Source organism: Saccopteryx bilineata, chromosome 10, assembly GCF_036850765.1.
Source record: "Saccopteryx bilineata isolate mSacBil1 chromosome 10, mSacBil1_pri_phased_curated, whole genome shotgun sequence".
In the NCBI taxonomy this organism is placed as follows: Eukaryota; Metazoa; Chordata; class Mammalia; order Chiroptera; family Emballonuridae; genus Saccopteryx; species Saccopteryx bilineata.
The window spans coordinates 8,172,885-8,194,316 of record NC_089499.1 but is presented as its reverse complement, the minus strand read 5'-3'; the positions used below and the strand labels follow the sequence as shown (position 1 = coordinate 8,194,316).

At 52.1% G+C, this 21,432-nt stretch overlaps 1 protein-coding gene across 1 annotated transcript in view; it reads right to left on the bottom strand.

Moving 5' to 3' along the window:
- CCDC12 (coiled-coil domain containing 12) overlaps positions 1 to 21,050 on the bottom strand; it is a 42,681-nt gene extending 21,631 nt beyond the window's left edge. The window contains exon 1 of the mRNA XM_066244670.1: positions 20,902 to 21,050. Within this exon, the coding sequence (XP_066100767.1) occupies positions 20,902 to 20,997 (96 nt within the window). The 5' untranslated portion in view covers positions 20,998 to 21,050. The remainder of the gene's footprint in view (positions 1 to 20,901) is intronic.
- Between the last annotated feature and the right edge of the window lie 382 nt (positions 21,051 to 21,432).

The following is a 21,432-nucleotide window of genomic DNA, read 5'->3' as shown; positions in this document are numbered from 1 at the left end:
TCTCTGCCTCTCTAAAATCAATCAATAAAACAATAATTTCTTTAAACTAGGGTTGTACAAGGTTGGCATTATTTCTTCCTTAAATGTATAAGACTTCAGGGAAGCCATTTTGGCCTGCAGTCTTCTTTGTGAGGTTTTAGATAAAGGGCTCTAGATTTTCTATTTATTTTTGAGTCAGTCATTAATTTGCATCTTTCATGAAATACCTATTTCACCTAAGTTACTGAATTTACTAGCATAAGGTTACAGATTCCCGTATTATCCTTTTAATGACGGTAGGCCCTGTGGTTATATCCAGGGATAACAATGCATGCCTTTTCTCTTTTTTTACTAGATTAGATAGAGGTTTTTCAATTTAGGGACATGTCCAGACTTGGTGTTTTAACGGTGTGTCTGATCCTCAGTCTCTTTCTGGAAGGAGCTTTCACTAGCCGAGCATACCTGCGTCTGGATGCTACAGAAAGAGGTGTGTGTGTGTGTGTGTGTGTGTGTGTGTGTGTGTGTGTGTGTCAGTCAGGGGCCTCGGATGCTACAGAAAGAGGTGTGTGTGTGTGTGTATGTGTGTGTGTGTGTGTCAGGGGCCTTGATCCTGTCTGAATGTGGGACCACTACTATGGGTTCAGTCAACCACCAGAAATGCAGAGGAGGGGCTGGGAGAAGAGGGGTGTTACACCTCCTCCTGCTCCCCCCATCCAGGCAAAGATAAGGGTCTCTCTTGCCTCAACCCTCCAGTCTCCTCTCAGTATGGGGTCTGCCCTGGGCACAAGGATGAAGGAAACAAGAACCCTGACCTCTGCCTGACCAGGCGGTGGCGCAGTGGATAGAGCGTCGGACTGGGATGCAGTGGACACAGGTTCGAGACCCCGAGGTCGCCAGCTTGAGCGTGGGCTCATCTGGTTTGAGCAAAGCTCACCAGCTTGGACCCAAGGTCGCTGGCTTGAACAGGGGGTTACTCGGTCTGCTGAAGGTCAAGGCACATATGAGAAAGCCATCAATGAACAACTAAGGTGTTGGAATGAAAAATTAATGATGATGCTTCTCATCTTTTTCCATTCCTGTCTGTCTGTCCCTATCTATCCCTCTCTCTGACTCTGTAAAAAAAAAAAAAAAAAAAAAAAGAACCCTGACCTCAAGGATCACAGGTCTACTCAAAAGAGCGAACTCAGAACACAGAACTCTGCCAGGAGTGTGAGGAAGGCTTCATTAAATGCCGTGGACACCGGGGGAACTGGCAAGGAACAGGTGTTGTAGGGAAGAAGGTAACCCTTACTCTAAATGTCCAATGGGAGGTCACCAGAGCCTAAAGAAGGCAGAACACTCCCGGCAGACATGAGAGCCGGGCACAGGCACCATCAAGGCCTGCAGGGCAGACCCACGCGCTGGCCCAGCAGGGACGGATGGAGGTCAGGGGTCGAGGGCTGACAGGTCTTCCTCGAGCGCCATGGGCGGGCCGAGCACCGCACTGGCCAACGCTCTAAGAGGGCACTCTGGCAGCCCAGAAGGTGACCTGTGACAGGAGACAAGACCAGAGACCAGCTGAGATGCCCCACGGCCAGCCTGGACCTGCCCCAGCTGCGGTTCAACGTGTGTTGGGGAAGGCGGTGGAGACGGAACGAGGGCTGGTGGCGGCCGTCGGGAGCAGCTGTGCTGAAGCGGGAGTGCTTGCCTGGGGGGGTCGGGGGACAAGGCACAAGCCTCTCCGTCATCCTAAAGGAGCTGCTGCCCCCAAAGAGGAGACAGGAAGGGGTTAACAGAGTGCAGCTTCAGCTTCTGATGGAGGTTTCTCTCATCATCAGCCCGACAGCTGGGGACCCAGCAGGAAGAGCCGGAGCAGAAACACTTCCAAGGCCCAAGCATGCGTGCACGCACACCTCATTAGCTCCGTGTGGCTGGCCATGGAAACAAGGCCCCAAACCCTAGTCCCCGCACAACAGGTGGAACTGGCCCCAGTTCGAGCCTTTCCGGTTCTAATTTGGGCCCCGGGTGGAGTAAAGTCAGAGAGATGAGCATAAACGGGGGTGGGGGTGCAGCAGGAAGGACTGACAATGCGGAGGGCGCACCTGGCAGGTTTTGCAATTGTACCCTGGTGCCCATCCTCAGAGCAGGGCAGCCCCGCGTGGGGGGGAGGGACTTCCTGTCGGCGACGCTGCAGCGGGAACTGCACTCCAAGGGCACTTAGGAAGTAGGGTAGTCACTGGAGTCTGACTCACCCTGAAGTGGCAGCGATAGGCCCCAGGCTGAATGCCACCAGGCCTGGACACAGAGACTGCACAGCTCTCTACTGCCCAGGGACTGGGGAAGGGGTGCGGAGCAGTTCTGACTCTCCGAGGCAGGCTGTGATCAGGCGGGCTGGGCTGCAGGGCCATGACTCTGGGTCCCTGGCACTCAGTTTGCTGCTAGACCTACCTGGCCCCTGAGGACATCCACTGGCACCCACGGCCCTGACACTGCCTCCAGGAGGTACGGCCTAGGGTCCTCCACACAGGCTCTGGGCCAGGACTCCACTGGCAAGCGTGGCTCCATTTGCCATGCTATGTGACCGTGGGCACGTTACTGACCTGTGTGTGGCCTGTTTCCTCATCTAGGAAAACAAGGACTATCAGACTGACATTTTGGCACTATCACATGAATGAAATGACCAGGGAGGCAGAGAAAAGACTGCAGCTTGGGGGGACAAGGCAGCAGGCCCTGAAGGGCAGGGCGAGTCTGGCCAGGGCAGGAAGGGAAAGGCTGTAGAGCTTTGTGGCCCAGACTGTTCGTGTCTGCAAAGGTCACACTAAGCTTTCACTTTCATCCTCCTCACCAGGTACTCTCTGTAGCCCCAAGGACAGGCCGCGGTATAACGTCAGAAGACGTCAGCCAGTCTCCGAGGGCAACAGATCCGATTCCCCAAGAATCAGACAGAGTTGGGCTGGGGAGGGTCACTGCTCTCTGGAGGGTGTGGGCAGTCCCTCAGGCCCGTGCAGAGAACAAGGGCAGGGCGCTGGCCTGAGCGCAGCAGGGACGCTGGAGATAAGGACTGCGGATAAGGGCCGGAACTAGGTCGGGGCGGTGGGCAGAACAAGGGGCTGCCTGAGCGCTCTGACGGACAGGGAGGAGTGGGCGGCGACTGACGTTCTGACCATGACTCACTGGGAGAATGAAGGCGCCTTGAACAGAAAAGGTGGTGGCACCCGGACAAAGAGAAAGGGTGCGGCAGCTTTCCGGAAGATCGGGCTTGAGGCCAGATGCCGGCAGTCTGACGAAGGCCCGTGCAAAGGCCAAGGGTCCAGTGCCTGTCAAGGGGTCCTCGGCCGTGGGAAGCGGGGCTCAATGCGCAGCAGAGGCAGGGCTGGCCTCACCTCCGGTACCCCATCTCAAGGCCTCCCCTTCACTCGAGTTTGCTTTCGTTTCTCTTCCCTCCTCACCGGAAGCTCCAGGCACCTGTCCATCACTGCTCCCCAGCACCCAGCACACAATAGCAGGTGGACCAATAACGGACGGACAAATGAATGAAGCCCTGGTCAGATGCGGAATTCACAGGCGAACTCCCCTTCCACAGATAAGGTTCTCCCCCACCCCACCTTACCTGGGCCTCCCACAGCGCCCGCCCAAGCATCAGGTATCACCAGGCCTGTCTCATGGGTCCAGGGCTGAGGCTCAGGGACTCCTAACTCAGGTCTGTGCGTGTCAGATCCCACACTCTTTTTTTTTTTAAATAAAGATTTCATTTATTGACTTTACAGAGAGAGGAGAGAGGAAGGGGAGTGAGAAGCTGCTTCATTTTCGTTGTCCATTGCTTGCTGGTTGCTTGTTGTATGTGTCTGGACCAGGCAAGCCAAGGGTTTCGAACTGGTGACCTCAGTGTTCCAGGTCGATGCTCTATTTATTGTGCAAACACAGGCCAGGCTTTTTAAAAAAAGATTTTACTTATTGATTTTACAGGGGGTTGGGGGGAGTAAGAAGTATCAACTCATAGTTGCTTCACTTTAGTTGTTCATTGGTTGCTTCTCACAGTGTGCCTTGACCAGGCAAGCCCAGGGTTTCGAATCAGCAACCTCAGCATCCCTGGTCAACTGTCTATCCAGTTGACCAACTGTGCGCCACCACAGACCAGGCAAACCTCACACTCTTTCCATCAGTTTGAGGATGCAAACAATCGGAAGCCCACTTCCCTGCTGACACAATCGCAGCTCTTTCCACCACACACATCTACTCCTTTGCTAGGAGCTGTCTGTTCCATCTTCCCCTCTCACACTTACCTTTTCTTCCTGTAAAACGAGGGCACAAACCCCAACCATGCCCACTTTTTAGGAGTGTGGTAAGGGTCAACTCTAACTAGGTCCCAGAAGATTCCCCAGGAGAAGGGGAGCTCTGAGGAGGGCTGGACCCAACTGTCACTCATCTTTCCAGTAACAGCAGGCACAACAGTACATCAGACAATTAATTATTCACTTAATTAAAACCATCAGTGTTTTGTAATTAATCATCAAAGAAATCTAATACGGTCAACACTGCTTTCTCCTTTCACAAATAAGAAAAATGCAGGTGCAGTTAAGTAGGCCACCCAGCGCCACCCAGCTCAGGGCTGTCAGGGCGCAAGGGGTGGGTGGAGTGGGCCTCAGGCACTCTGCTCCCACACTCCTCCTGCCCCTCTTCAAACACCAGGTGGCCTCACTGGTATCTAAGGGCACCTCATCACCACATCTCAGGGCTGACATCTATCTCTTCCTGATGACATTTCAGAGGGACATGACCAAGCCTTCAGGAGCCCCAGATATGGTCACTTCTGGGCCAGGAACTCCCATCCCAGGAAAGCATCAAAGAGCGGTCGGTACCAGTAGGTGTTTACAGCTGTGTTTCTCACCTGGGCACCATTCGGCAGGTCAGTCGCTCTGAAACCGGCCAGAGTGGTCACTAAAAGTTACCTGATGGGCAGCATCGTGAACCTGAAACACACGAGCTCAGGGGGCACAGAGCCCACGCCCACAGCCATGAACTCCACCAGAGCCCACTGTCCTGACATTACTCACACCCTAAACAGACTCGTCCTGACCGTCGCCTGGCTCCACGGGAAAGCGGGAAACCATGGCTGATCCTCATGCCTGACAGAGCCCAGGTGACGTCTAGTGACCTTTCAAGGCCTAAAAGAGCACACACTAGAGCAGTGGTTCTCAACCTTTCTAATGCCGTGACCCCGCAATACAGTTCCTCATGTTGCGGTGACCCCGAACCAAAAAATAATTCTGGTGGCTACTTCATAACTGTAATTTTGCTACAGTTATGATTCGGAATGTAAATACCTGATATGCATTATGTATTTTCCGACGGCTTTAGGCAACCCCGCTGGGGTCGCGACCCACAGGTTGAGAACCCGCTGCACTAGAGACACAGAGACCAGGGGAGAGGAGGGCAGACAACCTGCACACCAGGTCCCTCTGCAGCCTGAACCAGGCCCAGCAGCCGGGCCAGCAGCTACACTGCAGGCCAAGTGCCCTCCAATCAGGCCAAGCATCTCCCCGATTCAGGGAGAAAATTTCAGTTAAGAAATTAACTGATGGTGAACACGAGGTCACCTCCCCACCTCCTACCCGGCCCCACCACTTCCCTTTTTTTAGAGGGGGGAAAACGCCTCCCCTGCCACAAAGCTGAACTCACAACCACCAGGACTTCCTTCTCACAGTAAGGTGAGAGGAAGAGAGAGTGACTCACCAAGGCAAACGTCCAGGTATGGGGCAGCCCCTTGAAGCACTGTGGGTGTCCTGGAACCCCCTGCCTGTCGTCTCAGGAGGCAGCCAGAACCACCAGCAGGGACGCCCCGCTGGTCAGTTCTGGGGAATGGAACAGCCAGCCAGCATCTCTGGTCCTGAGGATAAGCAGCTGGTGTCTGATTTCCAGGTCTGTTGGGCTGGGGAGCAGACAGGATCCCCCTGCACATGAAGCCTGACTGGAGACGGGAGTCTGAGGCTGAGCCCTGATGGGAGGGAAGAGGGGGCCTCTTTACTATGGGGGTTCACCATCTTTGGGTCCGATGAAAAGAGCCAGGGCCTGAACACCCCAGGGAATGGCCCCTGAAAGTGACAGCCTTCTACCTCCCACACATACCTGAGGCACACGTACCAATACACACCAATTCTGCCCCCTCCCGACCAAACAGTTCCCCAAAGCTGCCAACAGGACCACATCAGAGCTCCTGTTAGCCAAAGCCTGTGATCAACCAAAAAGAGCAGCTCTTTCCCATATACACAAATGTCAAAGCACCCCTAGTCCATGTGTAAATAATAGATCAATTAAGAAAACTGTCTTAACAGAGGTCACACAGTGAATTTGAAGTTCACCCTGCTGACAGGGCTGCGGCCCGCAGACTTCTAAAACAGGCCCCTGGGCTCTCCCCAAGGATGTCAACTTTCCCTGAGAAAGACCTCTGCCCAGCTAACTCCCACATCAGCCAGTCTAGTTTCTTCATTTCTTCATTCAAATATTGACAGAGCGTCTGAGTCCTGTCACCTGGCAAAGGTGACAAGACATGACTGCTGTCCTCTGGGAGTTCAAGGACTGGGGAAGCAGAGAAGTAGATGGATAGTCCCCACACAGCCTGTCCAAAGTGAGGACAGTGCTAGGGGAATGCCAAGTGACGAACAGCTGGGAAGATGAAACAGGGGCTCACCTGGAGGGCGAGCGGGCTGTCCCTGCCGGGCACCCTGTCCCTTCGGGCACCCTGTCCCTGCGGGCACCCTGTCCCTGCCGGGCACGTTCCACTCACACCGACAGAGCGGGCAGGACAGGGAGTGCTGAAATGACTGGAAGGCGTGGGCACAGCCCGAACCTGGTCCAGTTCCAGACTTCAGCGCACAAGCACTAAGAAGCCCTCGTAAGTCAGAGGACAGGCAGGGAGGTGGCAACAACGTGATTAGTGGGTTATTTACGCAGAACATTCAGAAAGCACCAGAAAGGAAAGGGCGCAGGTCACTGGTTGAGGCCACTGAAAAAAACGAGCTGCACATGGTCAGGACAGCCGCCTTCTTATCTCCAGGACGGCAGCCAGCAGCCGCCTTGCAGTCTGCCTGGAGGGCAGCCCCGCCCACCCAGCGGCACGATGCCATGTAGTGCGCCAAAGCTGCCCACACTTCACTCGCGCACACTTAGGGCCTCCAGCCCCACAACTGCTCTGGGACCTGGTGTTATCAGCCCAGTGCAAGGCCGAGGGTCAGAAGTAAGGAACTTAATGCAGTGGCTCACCGCTCAATAAAGATGGATTGGTATTTAAACTGAGGTTTTCTGATTGCATCATGCTTCCAAACCTCTCTCAGGTAAGTAGCCCCAAGGCTTGAGTGTGCCTTCTGCACCGTAGCCACAGAAGTGTGAGGTCCATTCTTACCAAATGAGAAAAGAAAACCACAGATTGTTAGGGCTACAAAGGCCTCAAATATCACCCGCACAGGAGGAACTAGCTCCAGTGGGGGAACATGTTATAGATAGATCTACCAAATAAGAACACTTATTCCAGGGTAAGGCCTGCAGATCTGACTGTCCAGGAGCGGGCCCTCTCCCAGGTCAACATTCTACCACGTGGCCAAGTGAGAAGCCTCTGGGTCAGACCACATCCCTCCTCCAGAGGCCGACCCAGGGAAGAAATGGTCTGTATGAGGCCATACCACGCTGCAAGGTGGCCTGCTGCAGTCACCAGGGTGAACTCTGGACACAGAGCAGGCCCAATGAGAAGAAGCACAAAAAGTCTCTCATACACCAGAAACGTCCTGAGGGCCACAGGAGCTCCGGGGAAGTGTGCAGGAAGGGCAAGAGCACGGCTGAAGCCCCGGTCTCTGGACTTCAAGTTGACAAGTCTGTCCAGGTTACCAAGGTGCCTAAAGCTAGGGGGGATGGTGACTGGAACTTGAGTTCCCGCATTCCTCTGTGGGCTGCCGGGTGGCTGCGTCCCACCCTTACACTGCCCTTTGGGGAGAAAGAGCTCAGCCATCCTCCAGGGAGACCCTGAGAGGCCACAGAGCAAAGGTTCTCTGCTCGCTGGGCAAATGGAAAGGCTGGGCTCCGGACAAGTGTCTACCGACTCGGTCCCAGCAACGCCCACCCAGTCTAAGTCCATCACGGAAGCCCACTGCTGATGTCAGCAAGCCCAGGGGCTCGCCTGGCCTGGGGTCCCTCTTCCCATCCCTCCGTCCTAACACGGCCCCACCAGGGCGCCAGAGCTGGAAAAGCAAGTAATTCACAAGTCTGTTCCCAGGCGGCCAGGGGTTTACAGAGCAACAAAGTATGCTGCTGCTCTTAGGAGACTGGAAACTATTTTAACCTCTGATCAGCTGCTTCTCAGTGTGATGGCCTGAGGAGAAGTCAAGGGAAGACAGTTGTCTCCTCTGGTGTGATCTACAAGTGATAAGATCCTAATTAAAACCACATTTTAACTACAAATCAGAACTGGCACATTTATTTGTGGGAGAAATATTGCTGAAACAAGCTGTTAATCCTCACCTAAACATTTCCTTCAGAAGCACAGTGTGTGTTTTTTAACCATGTGTGGGCTGAAAGGTTGAGAAGGCACCTTCCTAGACTGCAGAGGGCCATGACACCAGGGAGCCCACGTGATGGGCCAGGTGAGTCCTCATCAGTCAGTGTCAATCACGTGGGGTGATGAGGACAGGGGAGCCTGATGTCCCCCCCCCGCCCATGCCCTTAGTGAGGCCCACAAAATTCCACTGCTCAAAATGATGTCCACCCCCTTCCCCCATCGCCAAAAAAGGGTCACGTGACATCCCACAAGCCGGCCTGTTCTCTCCCTCGGTTCACCCACAGCTGCCACCAGTGTCGCCCAGAGAAGCCCCAGCCCTTGCCCGTGAGCAGACCCTACTCACATGCAGAAAACATGAGCCCCATCAGGAAAGGCTAGCCACAGCGCGGAGCGGGGGGCCTGCTCTGCTCCTGTCCCACCCGTTCCACGCCTCCAAACACCTACCACCCCGCCAGGCCCTCCACTTAATCCCTCAGCAAGTGTTTTCTCAGCAACTCTGGGGCACAGAGCCCAAGTGAGGACGTAACTCCGAAGTCAACCAGGGAGATCAGGCAGGGACAGTCCATTCACACAGGGCTCAGAAGCTCCCTCCTCCACACCCCTACCCCGCTGCTCGTCCCCCCACCCCCCTGCACACAGCCTACAGCAGTACACTGGGTCAGAGCCGGTGGGACACAGGGTGGCCTCGCCTGAGCAAGGGTCCCCACGCTGTGCGCAGGGCCAGGTGACTGACCCCTCACCCCTCCTAAGGTGACTCCTGCGCACCCATTGGAAAGCTCTGCTCTCACCGGATGACTTCCTCCCCCAAGTGGCAAACAGGTGCTTTCTTTAGGATTCCAACCACCCTGCTGGAGTGCTAGAGGCACCTGCCCTAAACACAGTGTGCAGGGGAGGGGCACTGTCCTTGAAAGGTCAGACGTTTCTGCTCCAGCCTCTCATTTCCTAGACAGAGCTGCTCTACTGAGCCCTGATTCAAAACAGCCGGAGAGTGTGGCTCTGACTCCCCACAGGGCGTCGTTACCACAGCAACTGTATTTCCTCTTGGAATTCCTTCAAGAGTACAAGCTGTAGCTTCCCTTCAAAACAAAGTGGGAGAGGAGCCAGGGCAGCTGGGAGCTGAGATGAAGGGAAGGGCCCCTGAAGGCAAGAGGGCCCCACATGGAGCTCCGCTGCGGGTCCAGCACAGACAGAGACTGAAGGCATGTGTGTTCATCCCCGATGCCCGGAAACAAGGAAATGGACAGGGCTTCCTTAGGGCAAAGGGAGACCTTCTACTAAAAAGGTGCATGCTGCTCACCTTGACCTGCCCAGTCAGTAACATGATCAGACCACCCTGTGAAGCTACTTTCTGTAGAACCGCTTTTTCATCCACCCCACCTGCCAACACACGACACACACGTCCCTGAAACAGCTAGGTCAAGTTCATCTACCACGTGTCCCGCCCAAACCCATTCCAGTCCTCACCTGGCTTCTCTCGGCTCACTGGCCCCCTACCCCTTCCAAACGTCCCGAGTTTCCTCCTAAACAGCAAGTCTCCGAAACGCCACAGGGCAGTCAGTCTTCTCCCTTGCCTAGGCCCTGGACTCCGGCACCCCATCCAGCCCCAGGGCTTCCATCTCCCCTCACAAGCATCCACTGAGTCCAGATGCCTGCCGGCCGGCCTGTCCCCCATGGAGGTCTAACAGCTCAGGCTTATGGAGCCAAAGCCAGACGCGGACTGCCCCTTCAGAGCCACTCTGCCTGCACGGCTGTCTCAGAAACAGGCACCGCGCTCATCTGTTTGCTCACCCGCACAGCCCATCTACCAGGATGCCCAGTGGCCCTGTGAGTGCCACCGCCTCGCCCCTGGACTCATGCAGGGGCCTCCTGCCTCCACAGTCAGGGCAGGGCCCCCGTGCTCAGGTCCCCACTGGCTCCCTGTGCCCCTCGTGGAGGGGGCCCAGCCTCAGTGGCCCTGCCTCCCAGGCCTTCCCTACTTCCCATCCATCCCTGCCCCGCACCCTACCCCGTCCCTCTCAGCCTGCCTCCCAGAGATTCTTTCTGCCTCTCAAACATGCCAAGCAAGTTCTCTGCTCAGCTGGGAACACTCTTCCCGAGATCTTAGCATCCCCCCCTGCACCCCTTGTCCCTTACCCTCCCTCTCCCCGCCACCCCTCTCTCTTACTCCCCATCCCCCCTCTCCCTTACCCTCCATCTCCCACACCGGGAGATCTTTCCAAACTGAGGCAGCTGCCCAGCCCCGCCCCCAACACCCACACACTCCCAACCCGGCCCTCTCAAGTCCCTGGGCTACCTTCCCTGTTTACACGCACCGGCTCCCCACAACTCCAGTGGAAGCCCCGTGAGGCAGGGAGGCAGGGTTCACCAGGGCTGGCACGCCCCGCAGCTGGTACTAGGTAAACACTTGTTCAGTGGCTGGCTGCAGAGCTCTGGCCGGGAGCACGGGCAGCCACACTCCAGGGACAGGAGGCACTCCGCAGCCAGCGACAGAACCTCAAGAGACTGACCAGAGAGTTCCATAAAAACAAATCATCTGGGAACTTTAAAAACACAGAGATCCTGGCCTGGCATGTTGTGGCACAGTGGACAGAGCATCAACCTGGAATGCCAAGCAACCAATGAACAACTAAAGTGAAGCAACTATAAGTTGATACTTCTCACTCCCTGCCCCATCCTCTCTCTGTAAAATCAATAAATAAAATCTTAAAAAAAAAAAAAAAGTTCATGGACTCTAGCCTGTGGTGACGCTGTAAACAGAGCCTCAATCTAGAATGCTGAAGTCCCTGGTTCAAAACCCAGGGCTTGCCTGGTCAAGGCACAAACAACAAGCAATCAATAAACCACCAATGTGAAGCAACTATACATTGATACTTCTCATACACCTCCCTCTCGCTCTCTCTCCCTCTCCTCTCTCCATAAAATCATAGTTAGAATGCCACTTTAGCTACATTGTAAGGGCTTCAAGAGGTCTGTAGCTCCAGGCTGCAGGACAGGACAGTGGTGGAGCATATGGAACACCACCACGGTCGCCCCGAGTTCCCCTGAGCAGCGCTGCTCTCCCGTACTGGGCTTCAGAGCCACGTGAAAAACAGGAACTGCCGCTGGGCCTGCAAGCGACAGCCTGACCTCGGCCCTAAGGTCACAACCAAACCCTGAGGGGCTGGCCTGCTGGCCAACTGGTCTGCCTCTGTCTCCGGGCAAAAAGAGAGAGCACAGTCGCAAAAAGAGAGAGCACAGTCCAGGCCAAAGGCCGAGGAAACCCAACAGCCAAGGGCAAGAGTTTGTGCCAAAGTCATTTCCCTTGAAGTCTCCTTCCGCTGCCGAGGAGGCGAGAGGTCAGAGGAAGACGCGTGGCCTCACACCGCCCCAGCAGTCAGCACCGGGGAGATGCCACAGCGTTCCATCCATCCGGCCCTGAACTGTTCACCTCCTCACGCAGCTTGCAACTTCTGGATGAGCACCAAGAAATGAGGTTCAAATACAATAGAGAAGTATGTGCCTGGGCGGGCTGCCCTCCCGACCGGAAGCCCTGGCTCCCGCAGAACTTGGCCTCCGATGCACTCAACAGCATTTCAGACCTCACCCCTGCCCGTCACTGCCAACTGCTTGCTGTCAAACCCTCTGGAGCATCCACGACTGTCCCCTCTGTGCCCATGAATGCTCCTACCTCTGACCTGCTCCCCAGAAACACTCCTTTCCAGCTGCCTCAGTCCCCCCTGCCCAGCTCACGTTCCACTCTGCCCAGGACACAGCCCGGGCCCAGCCTGGCCTTCCCAGGAAACGGATCCCAGCAGCACCGCCTCGCATCCTATGCAGCCTCCCACCCGTCAGCCTGGCTGGCTGCACGACACGGCTCAGGGCGGGGCCGCAGCCCTGTGGCATCTCCTGCCCCCAGGGAGTCCTGCCTGCGCTACAGTCTAGGAGAGTTCCCTGTGCTCCCTGACCCTTTTTCTTTGACCCCTCACACATCAGTCACTCTGGATAGGCTAAAAGGAAGCGCTCTGTAAACTACTGTGCTGCATGGCTACAACCAAGCTCTTTTACTGAATGTATGAAAAGCTTATGACCCTCATCTCGTCCCCATCTGTCACAACATCAGGACCGATTCCTCTATGATATCACTAACTACAAGTTCATATTCTGGTGGTGGGGGAAGAAGATAACACCATCTGGAAATCAACCCCATGCCTGAGTTCCACCTGAGCACAACCATGCGCATGGCAGGTACCAGCGATGGACCTGCACCGAGTGCTGGAGGACTAGCAGTGGGCCGTCTGCATGGGCCCAGCGGGCACCCTCCCTCCGCAGGGGCGGGCTGAGAAAGAGCTCGACCCTGGGGTCTATTCTACAGGAGTCTTGTCCTCACATCAAAGGAATGAGCCAACAACTGGGGAGCCGCTTCCTCCCTGAGGGAGGAGGCCCCTTGCTGCCAACCTGTCTGCGGCAGGCAGGCTGTACTTCCTCCCCGGCTCACCGTTCACAGGCCCCGTAAGAAATGACTACAGGCTGGAAAAGCAACTCAAACTTTATACCCTTGACTGTCTTTCTTCCAGGCATTTCCCCAAATAGAAACGTCACGCAAGAACTGTGAGACTAGGCCCTGGCCGGTTTGCTCAGTGGTAGAGCGTTGGCCTGGCGTGCAGAAGTCCCGGGTTCGATTCCTGGCCAGGGCACACAGGAGAAGAGCCCATCTGCTTCTCCACCCCTCCCCCTCTCCTTCCTCTCTGTCTCTCTCTTCCCCTCCCACAGCGAGGCTCCATTGGAGCAAAGATGGCCCCAGGCGCTGGGGATGGCTCCTTGGCCTCTGCCCCAGGCGCTGGAATGGCTCTGGTCGCAACAGAGGGACACCCCAGAGGGGCAGAGCATCGCCCTCTGGTGGGCGTGCCGGGTGGATCCCGGTCGGGCGCATGTGGGAGTCTGACTGTCTCTCCCCATTTCCAGCTTCAGAAAAAAAAAAAAAAGAACTGTGAGACTGGTGTGACTTGTGGTGGCGCAGTGGATAAAGCATCAACCTGGAATGCTGAGGTCGCCAGTTCGAAACCCTGGACTTGTCTGGTCAAGGCACATATGGGAGTTGATGCTTCCTGCTCCTCCCCCCTTCTCTCTCTCTCTCTAAAAATAAATTTTAAAACTTTAAAAAACAAAAATAAAGAACCATCAACTGGTAGTTGCAGCATTTCAGTTGTTCGTTGATTACTTTTCATACGTGCCTGGGCGGGATGGCTCCAGCCAAGCCAATGACCCCTTGCTCAAGCCAGCAACCTTGGGCTCAAGCCAGTAACCATATGGTCATGTCTGTGGTCCCATGCTCAAGTGGCCAACCCCAGTCAAGTCAGATGAGCCCACACTCAGGCTGGCAACCTCAGGGTTTCAAACCTGGGCCTTCAGCATCCCAGGAAGACTGTCTATCCACTGTGCCAGCAGCTGGTCAGGACACTGGCTGATTCTTGAACGTGCCCTGTCCAGAGACAGAACCTGCAACCTTAGCATATCAGGGACACCACTCTAACCAACTGAGCTACCCGGCCAGGGCTAAAGTGAAATTTCTTAAGATACTGTACTTCCAGCACGTATCTGGGCAACCAGTCCAAGTCAGTGCATAAAAATAGTCACCACCTGTCCTTATGGTCTCTTCCAACCCTAACACTCACCTGGGGATACCTCTTAGTTATGTGACTTTGGGCAAACCAGTTCACTCTTATTGGTCTCAGTGCTTTCACCTATAAATCAACCTTCCTTCTTCTCCAGGTTGCCATCAACATCAGATAAGCCAGGCAGCTGGTATCATTAAGCATGTTAAACCTGAAAACAGCCTGACCTGTGGTGGCGCAGTGGATAAAGCGTCAACCTGGAAACACTGAGGTCGCCGGTTCAAAACCCTGGGCTTGCCTGGTCAAGGCACATATGGGAGTTGATGCTTCCTGCTCCTCCCCCCCTCCCCTCTCTATAATGAATAAATAAAATCTAAAAAAAAAACACAAAAAAAAAACCTAAGCTAAACCTGAAAACACTGTTGTCTTTGTTTTTTTTTTTTTACGTGAGAGAAGGGGAGATAGAAAGATAGACTCCCACATGCACCCAACTGGGATCCACCTGGCAACCCCTGTCTGAGGCCAATACTCGAATCAACTGAGCTAATCTCAGCACCTGAGACTGACTCTCGGACCAACCAAACTATCCTCAGCCCCTGTAGCTGACACTCGAACCAACTGAGCCATCTGCTGTGAGAGGGGAAGGAAGAAGGGGGAGAGGGAGTAGAAGAGAAGCAGACAGTTGGTTCTCATGTGTGCTCTGCCCCAGAATCGAACCCAGGATGTCCACATACTGGGTTGATGCTCCATCCTCTGAGCCAACAGGCCAAGGCTAACACTGTTGTCTTTAATGAAGAAAATGAAACTGTAAGAGCTACAAGAAACACAGGAGCACTGTTTACTCCTGACCTCTCTTTCCTTCTTTCCTTTTCCCCATAGCACCATCTCCATCTAACACTAGATATATTTGCTTACTACCTTCTCACCAGCTAAATGGAAACTTGTTAGGCAGCAACCTCTGACTGCTTTGTTCACTCCCTGCTAGACCTCCAGTGCCTTGATGACTGGTGCACAGTAGGTGCTCAGTATACATCTGTGGAAGCAATGAACTACCAGTTTCAATAGCCCATTTTGAACCAAGCCAAACACTTTATCACCAGCTACTGACGCACCACTGATACCATAACCTGGTAACTCAAGAATGAACAACAGCTTGACCAGGCGGTGGCGCAGTAGATAGAGTGTCAGACTGGAATACCGGGGACCCAGGTTCAAGACCCTGAGGTCGCCAGCTTGAGCGCGGGCTCATCTGGTTTGAGCAAAGCTCGCTAGCTTGAACCCAAGGTCTCTGGCTCAAGCAAGGGGTTACTCGGTCTGCTGAAGGCCTGCGGTCAAGGCACATATGAGAAAGCAATCAATGAACAACTAAGGTGTCACAACAAAAAACTGATGATGATGCTTCTCATCTCTCTCCTTTCCTCTCTGTACGACCCTGTCTATCCCTCTCTCTGTCTCTGTAAAAAAAAAAAAAAAAAAGAGAGAGAGAGAGAGAATGAACAACATATTCGAAATTGCCCCTGTAAGCAAGAAAAGGACTAGATAGGCCTGACCTGTGGTGGCGCAGTGGATAAAGCGTCAACCTGGAAATGCTGAGGTTGCCGGTTCGAAACCCTGGGCTTGCCTGGTCAGGGCACATATGGGAGTTGATGCTTCCAGCTCCTCCCCCCTTCTCTCTCTCTCTGTCTCTCTATCCTCTCTCTTCCTCTCTAAAAATGAATAAATAAAATAAAATTTAAAAAAAAAAAGAAAAGGACTAGATAGAGGGGGGAATGAGAGCTCCTGGACAGAAAAGGCAGCCAGGAAAGGAAAAAGCTCCCAATGGAGTCAAGATGGTAGCTTCACAATAACTCTCGTTTCTTAAAAAGAATGCAAGGAAACTCTAAAGGCCAGCAATCTCTCAGTTCCAAGAGGGAAACCATGTGATTTCCGAATGCACATTTTTCAGAAATGAGTTCACAGCCAAGAGCTTTCTGAAGCCATAACTGCAAAGATGAAACCCAATTAAAGTAGCAATCAATATGCCAACATATTGAAATGGAAAAATTCCTAGAAAACAACAATGTATTAAAACCAACTCATAAAGAAATAAAAAAGTTTTAACAGACTGATAATAAGGAGACTGAATAAGTTATCAAAAACTTCTCAGCTTTGGCATATCGGGACAACACTCCAACCGAGCTACTCAGAGAGGGCTATCCTCAATTTTAGGGATCCTGAAACTAAGATGTGCCGGGGGTTCTGCCCAGGGGGGAACCCAGGGGTCCCACAGGGGTGGACGGCGTCGGCAAGATATCAGTGAGAGAGCCAAACTCTTTAGTTCATCTGCCAGGCATCTCTGCCAATTGCTAGTATAGCTTTATTTTTATATGCTAAGTTATAATCACATGTTATGCAGAATACATTGATTAATAGTTATTTCTGAAGGAGGGAGAGGGGGAGGGGGAGGGGCACAGAAAAAACTAGATAGAAGGTGATGGAGGACAGTCTGACTTTGGGTGATGTGTATGCAACAGAATTGAATGACAAGATAACCTGGACATGTTTTCTTTGAATATATGTATCCTGATTTATTGATGTCACCCCATTAAAATTAATAAAAAAAATTTTTAAATTTATTTTTGCTTTAATGTGGATAAATATTCCAGGAAGAGGCTAGTACATTTCTTTAAGCTATAAATCAGGTGGTTAGCCATTCCAACTAGAGTTACACAATACCTTGAGCAGCAAGAATATTGGCGCAGGCTTCTAAAAGATCAGTATTGAAAAAATAAAAAATAAAAGATCAGTATTAATAACTCTGCTTTACCTAATGACCTATTGTCTAGTAAAATTATGTTTGTCTACTATTTTCATCTACTAGTTAAGTTCTAACTTTTTCTCAGTGTTCCACTACCTGAAGGTCAGGTATGTAAGAGGAATGGAAAGTTTTTCTATTCTTCTATAATATGAAATCTTACACATCTTATACGTACAAGGTTTCTCTGTGGGGTTTATAGGCTTTTCTGTGGAATTCACACCGTCTCATTTCCAGAAAAATTACTGCGAATCTGCAGGGAAAGCATGGTGCAACTATTAACTCCAGACGCTAACTTTGTGCCATAAGTGATAGCACACACACCCAAAAGTGGGGGAGAAAAATCATATAAACCCAAAAAGTTAGGGGGAAAGTATCATTGTGCCTCTTCTTCATTGCTGTGACTGTGTCAACCAGCAGCTGTTGATCGGCTCCTGACAAAGATGGAGGACTAACACTTTCAAAACTTACTGCAAAGCTACAGTACCAAAACAGTGTAGAATTGGAATAAGGGCAGACATACAGACCAAAGGAATAAAATAAAGCCCTAGCCTGACCAGGTGGTAGCACAGTGAGTAGAGCGTTGGCCTGGGATGCTGAGAACCCAGGCTTGAAACCTCGATGTCGATGTCGCCAGCTTAAACACAGGCTCACCAGCTTAAGCATGGGATCCCCAGCTTGAACTTGAGATCATAGACATGACCCCATGGTTGCTGGCTTGAGCAAGGTGTCACTCGCTCTGCTGTAGCCCCCCCACCCCCGTCAAGGCACATAGGAGAAGCAATCAATGAACTAAGGTGCCACAATGAAGAACTGATGCTTCTCATCTCTCCCTTCCTGTCTATCTGTCCCTCTCACTCTCTCTCCCCTCACTAAAAAAAAAAAAAAAAAAAAAAAAGCCCCTCACATGATCAAATAATTTTCAACAAGGGTGCCAAAACCATACTACAGGGAAAGAACATTCTATTCAACAAATGATACTGGGAAAGCTAGATATTCACATGCAAAAATGTTATACCATACATAATACACAATATTAACTCAGAATGGATCAAAGAACTAAAGAGCTACAGTTATAAAATTCTTAGAAGAAAACTTAGGCCTGACCAGGTGGTGGTGCAGTGGATAGAGCATCGGACTGGGATGCAGAGGACCCAGGTTTGGGACCCCAAGGTCGCCAGCTTGAGTGTAGACTCATCTGGTTTGAGCAAAAAAGCTCATCAGCTTAAGCCCAAGGTTGCTGGCTTGAGCAAGGGGTTGCTCAGTCAGCTGTAGCCCCATGGTCAAGGCACATAGGAGAAAGCAATCAATGAACAACTAAGGCAGGGGTCTCCAAACTTTTTACACAGGGGTCCAGTTCACTGTCCCTCAGACCATTGGAGGGCTGCCAAATACAGTGATCCTCTCACTGACCACCAATGAAAGAGGTGCCCCTTCCAGAAGTGCAGTGGGGGCTGGATAAATGGCCTCAGGGGGCCGCATTGCGGCCCGCTGGCCGTAGTTTGGGGACGCTTGAACTAAGGTGTCGCAATAAAAAACTGATGATAGATGCTTCTCCTCTCTCTCCATTCCTGTCTGTCTGTCTGTCCCTCTCTCTTGACTCTCTCTCTCTCTGGAAAAAAAAAAACTTAGGAGAAAAGCTTCATGATCTTGGATTTAACAATGATTCACTAGGTAGGACACCAATAGCAAAAACAACAAATAAAAAAAACAGGTAAATTGGACTACAAAAAATTTAAATAAGTAAATAATCTAAAACACAACAACACAAATTTGAAAATCCATGTATGTGGAGGAGTGCCTTAAGGTATGCAAAGACTTCTGATGGGGGGGGGGAGTCTGGTGGCCCCTAACCTGCCCCTGCAGTGTTCAAGGGTCAATTGTACATACAATGGAATATTGTTCAGCCTGAAAATGGACTGAAATTCTGACATAACATGGAAGAACCCTGAGGATGTTGTGCTGAGTGAAATCAGTCAGTCTGAGAAAGACAAGTACCCTACACTCTACCTATATGAGAGACCTAAAACAGTCAAATCTGTAGGCAAACCCGGGGTTGCCAGGGGTTGGATAAGAGGGGAGTGGGAAATTAATGTTTAAAGCAGGGGTCTCAAACTCAACTCAGCATGTGGGCCGCAGAGCAAGATCACAGCCCTTCGGCGGGCCGCACTAGGTCTACAAAAGGCAACTGTTACGCAACACTTTTCTCACTGCAGTTGAAAACAAAAAAAAAAATCAGTACAAGCACAATCGTACATGCAGTTTACTCAGTGTCACAAAACGACCAGAAACTGTAGTTCGCATCACAACTGCTGTTAACTAAGCTAATATCTAGCTAGGATGCTAGAGAAATGAAAAATACAAGTAGGCCCCTAGGCTTACTTAATTTTATCCAAAATATTTTGAACTTCGTGGATTAGTCTGCGGGCCGCACAAAATTGTTCGGTGGGCCGCACAAAATTGTTCGGCGGGCTGCACACGGCCCGGCCGAGACCCCTGGTTTAAAGGGTAGTTACCATTTGGAAATGTGAAAATAGTGGTATAGTTACCTACCATTGTGAATGCACTTAATGCCATTGAATTGTACACTTTAAATGGTGAACTTCATGTTATGCATATTCTTACCACACACACACACACACACACAGAAAAAAGAAATCAGGCCATATTTTCAGCCCACTGAAAGAATTCCTCTTTAACCTCAGTTCTCCTGATGGCCTTGGGCATTCTTCCCATGAAAATGGGCCCTAAGGATGTAGATGCCCTCTTGTCCTTTGTACTGACCTTAAACCCAGTCCTAATAATCTGGTTCCTAAACCCAAGCCAATAACACAGGCTGACTAGTCACTGCTGAAGGCTGAAGCATGCGCTGCCCGAGGTCGGGCAGTTTGTGGGGATAACGTTCTGGCAGTGCTGACCAATTACCAAAAAACGCAGAAGCCCATCTGGCAAGGTTTCACTATTACCTCCCCCTTTAGCTGTCCCACAGAACCCCAGCCTGGCCATGCAGAAAACAAACGGGCCAGGCTGACCAGCCTGATTAGAAAGTGGAGTCCCTGCTTCCCCCTCAAACTCTTGCAGATCTAGACATTTAATGCCCTTGGTAATGCTGTATCGTTGAGGACAGTTTTTATCCACCCAAGAATAGAGAACTAACTACTTCCACTCCTCAGTGGTCTCTAGGGCCCTTTCATACAGATTACTCTGTCAGATCTCAAAATAAATCGGTGAGGATAAATGTGTAGGGTTGTTATCCTCTCTACTCCAGACACGAAGAAATCAGGGGTCATGGAGATGAAGCAATCTGCCCCAAGTACCACTGCCCCAAATGAAAGGGCCAGGGTCTGCACATAGGTAGTGAACTTCAGAGTTCTCCTTGCTGTCGATTACTTCGGAAAGATGAACAAAGTAGATGGAAATGGAATCAGACCATTCCGGTGTCCAACAAGAGCAAGGAAAAATGCTTGCGAGCATGGCAACTAACAGGCTTAGGAAAGTTCATCTCCAAGAAGTAAGCTGGGAAAGAGCTAAGAGCTCTCTTCTTTCCCCGAAGTCCACCCTGACCTAAAAATGGGTCCTTCCTTTTGGATTCTTGCACGCAACGATTCCTGCTAGGCGTCCCCAGGACGGTTGGCCAGACTCAAGGAATTTCAGCACGGTTCCACGTGGAAAGCCGGGGAGACAGAAGATTCTACGTGTTCAGACACGAACCAATCACACCTACACCACTAACATATGAAACGGTAAGTCGCTCTGGAGAAAAGCATCCAGCAAAAGCCAAAAGGCTATGACGCCCAGACCACTGCGCTGCCGGCCCACGCGCAGAAAACTCCGTGCCCGCTAGCACCAGACCAGGTGGGCGGGCGCCCACTTCTCCTCGCGCATGCTCTAGCCCAGCGCGCATGCGCATCCTCGGCAACTACCTTTTCCTAGTAGTTCCGTGCTCTCTAGTCCCTGTTCCGGGCCCGAATGCTGGCTACCTCCACCACGGCCCTCACCCCCGCATTCCTCACCTTGCGCCCGGTTTTCTCCCGTAAGGCCTTCAGCCGTTCCTTTCGACGTAACGCTTCTTCCTCTAGCCGGCCCACACCAGCCGCTGTAGCAGCCATCTTACCCGCCGACCCCCCCGCCTCTTCGCTTGTCCAGAACGAAAATGAGAAGAGGAAGTCCTGAAAGCCAATCAATGTTGAGTTGCCATAGGAGGGCCCGCCCCCTCCTACCCCTACGACTCGTCTAGCGGATAAGGGGCGGGCAAAGCTCTAAGGCTTGATGCATCCAGCGCCAATCTGTGAGAAAGCGGCAAGTGGAATAAGACCTGAGTGGAGGAAGATAGATCGCATCGATCGCTCTGGTTTTCTCTGAAGGCTAACTACAGCTCACGCCATGCGGGCCAATTGCAATGCGCTGGCCCAATCTTTGTCCACTTGTTCTGATTCTTCAGGGTTCGAATGCCCTTCAGGAAGCCTTATCTGACTCTCCACTCCAACACCAGCCTAATGTACCTCTGTCTTCGCGTCCAGCTACCAGTGGCTTCTTGGATATCC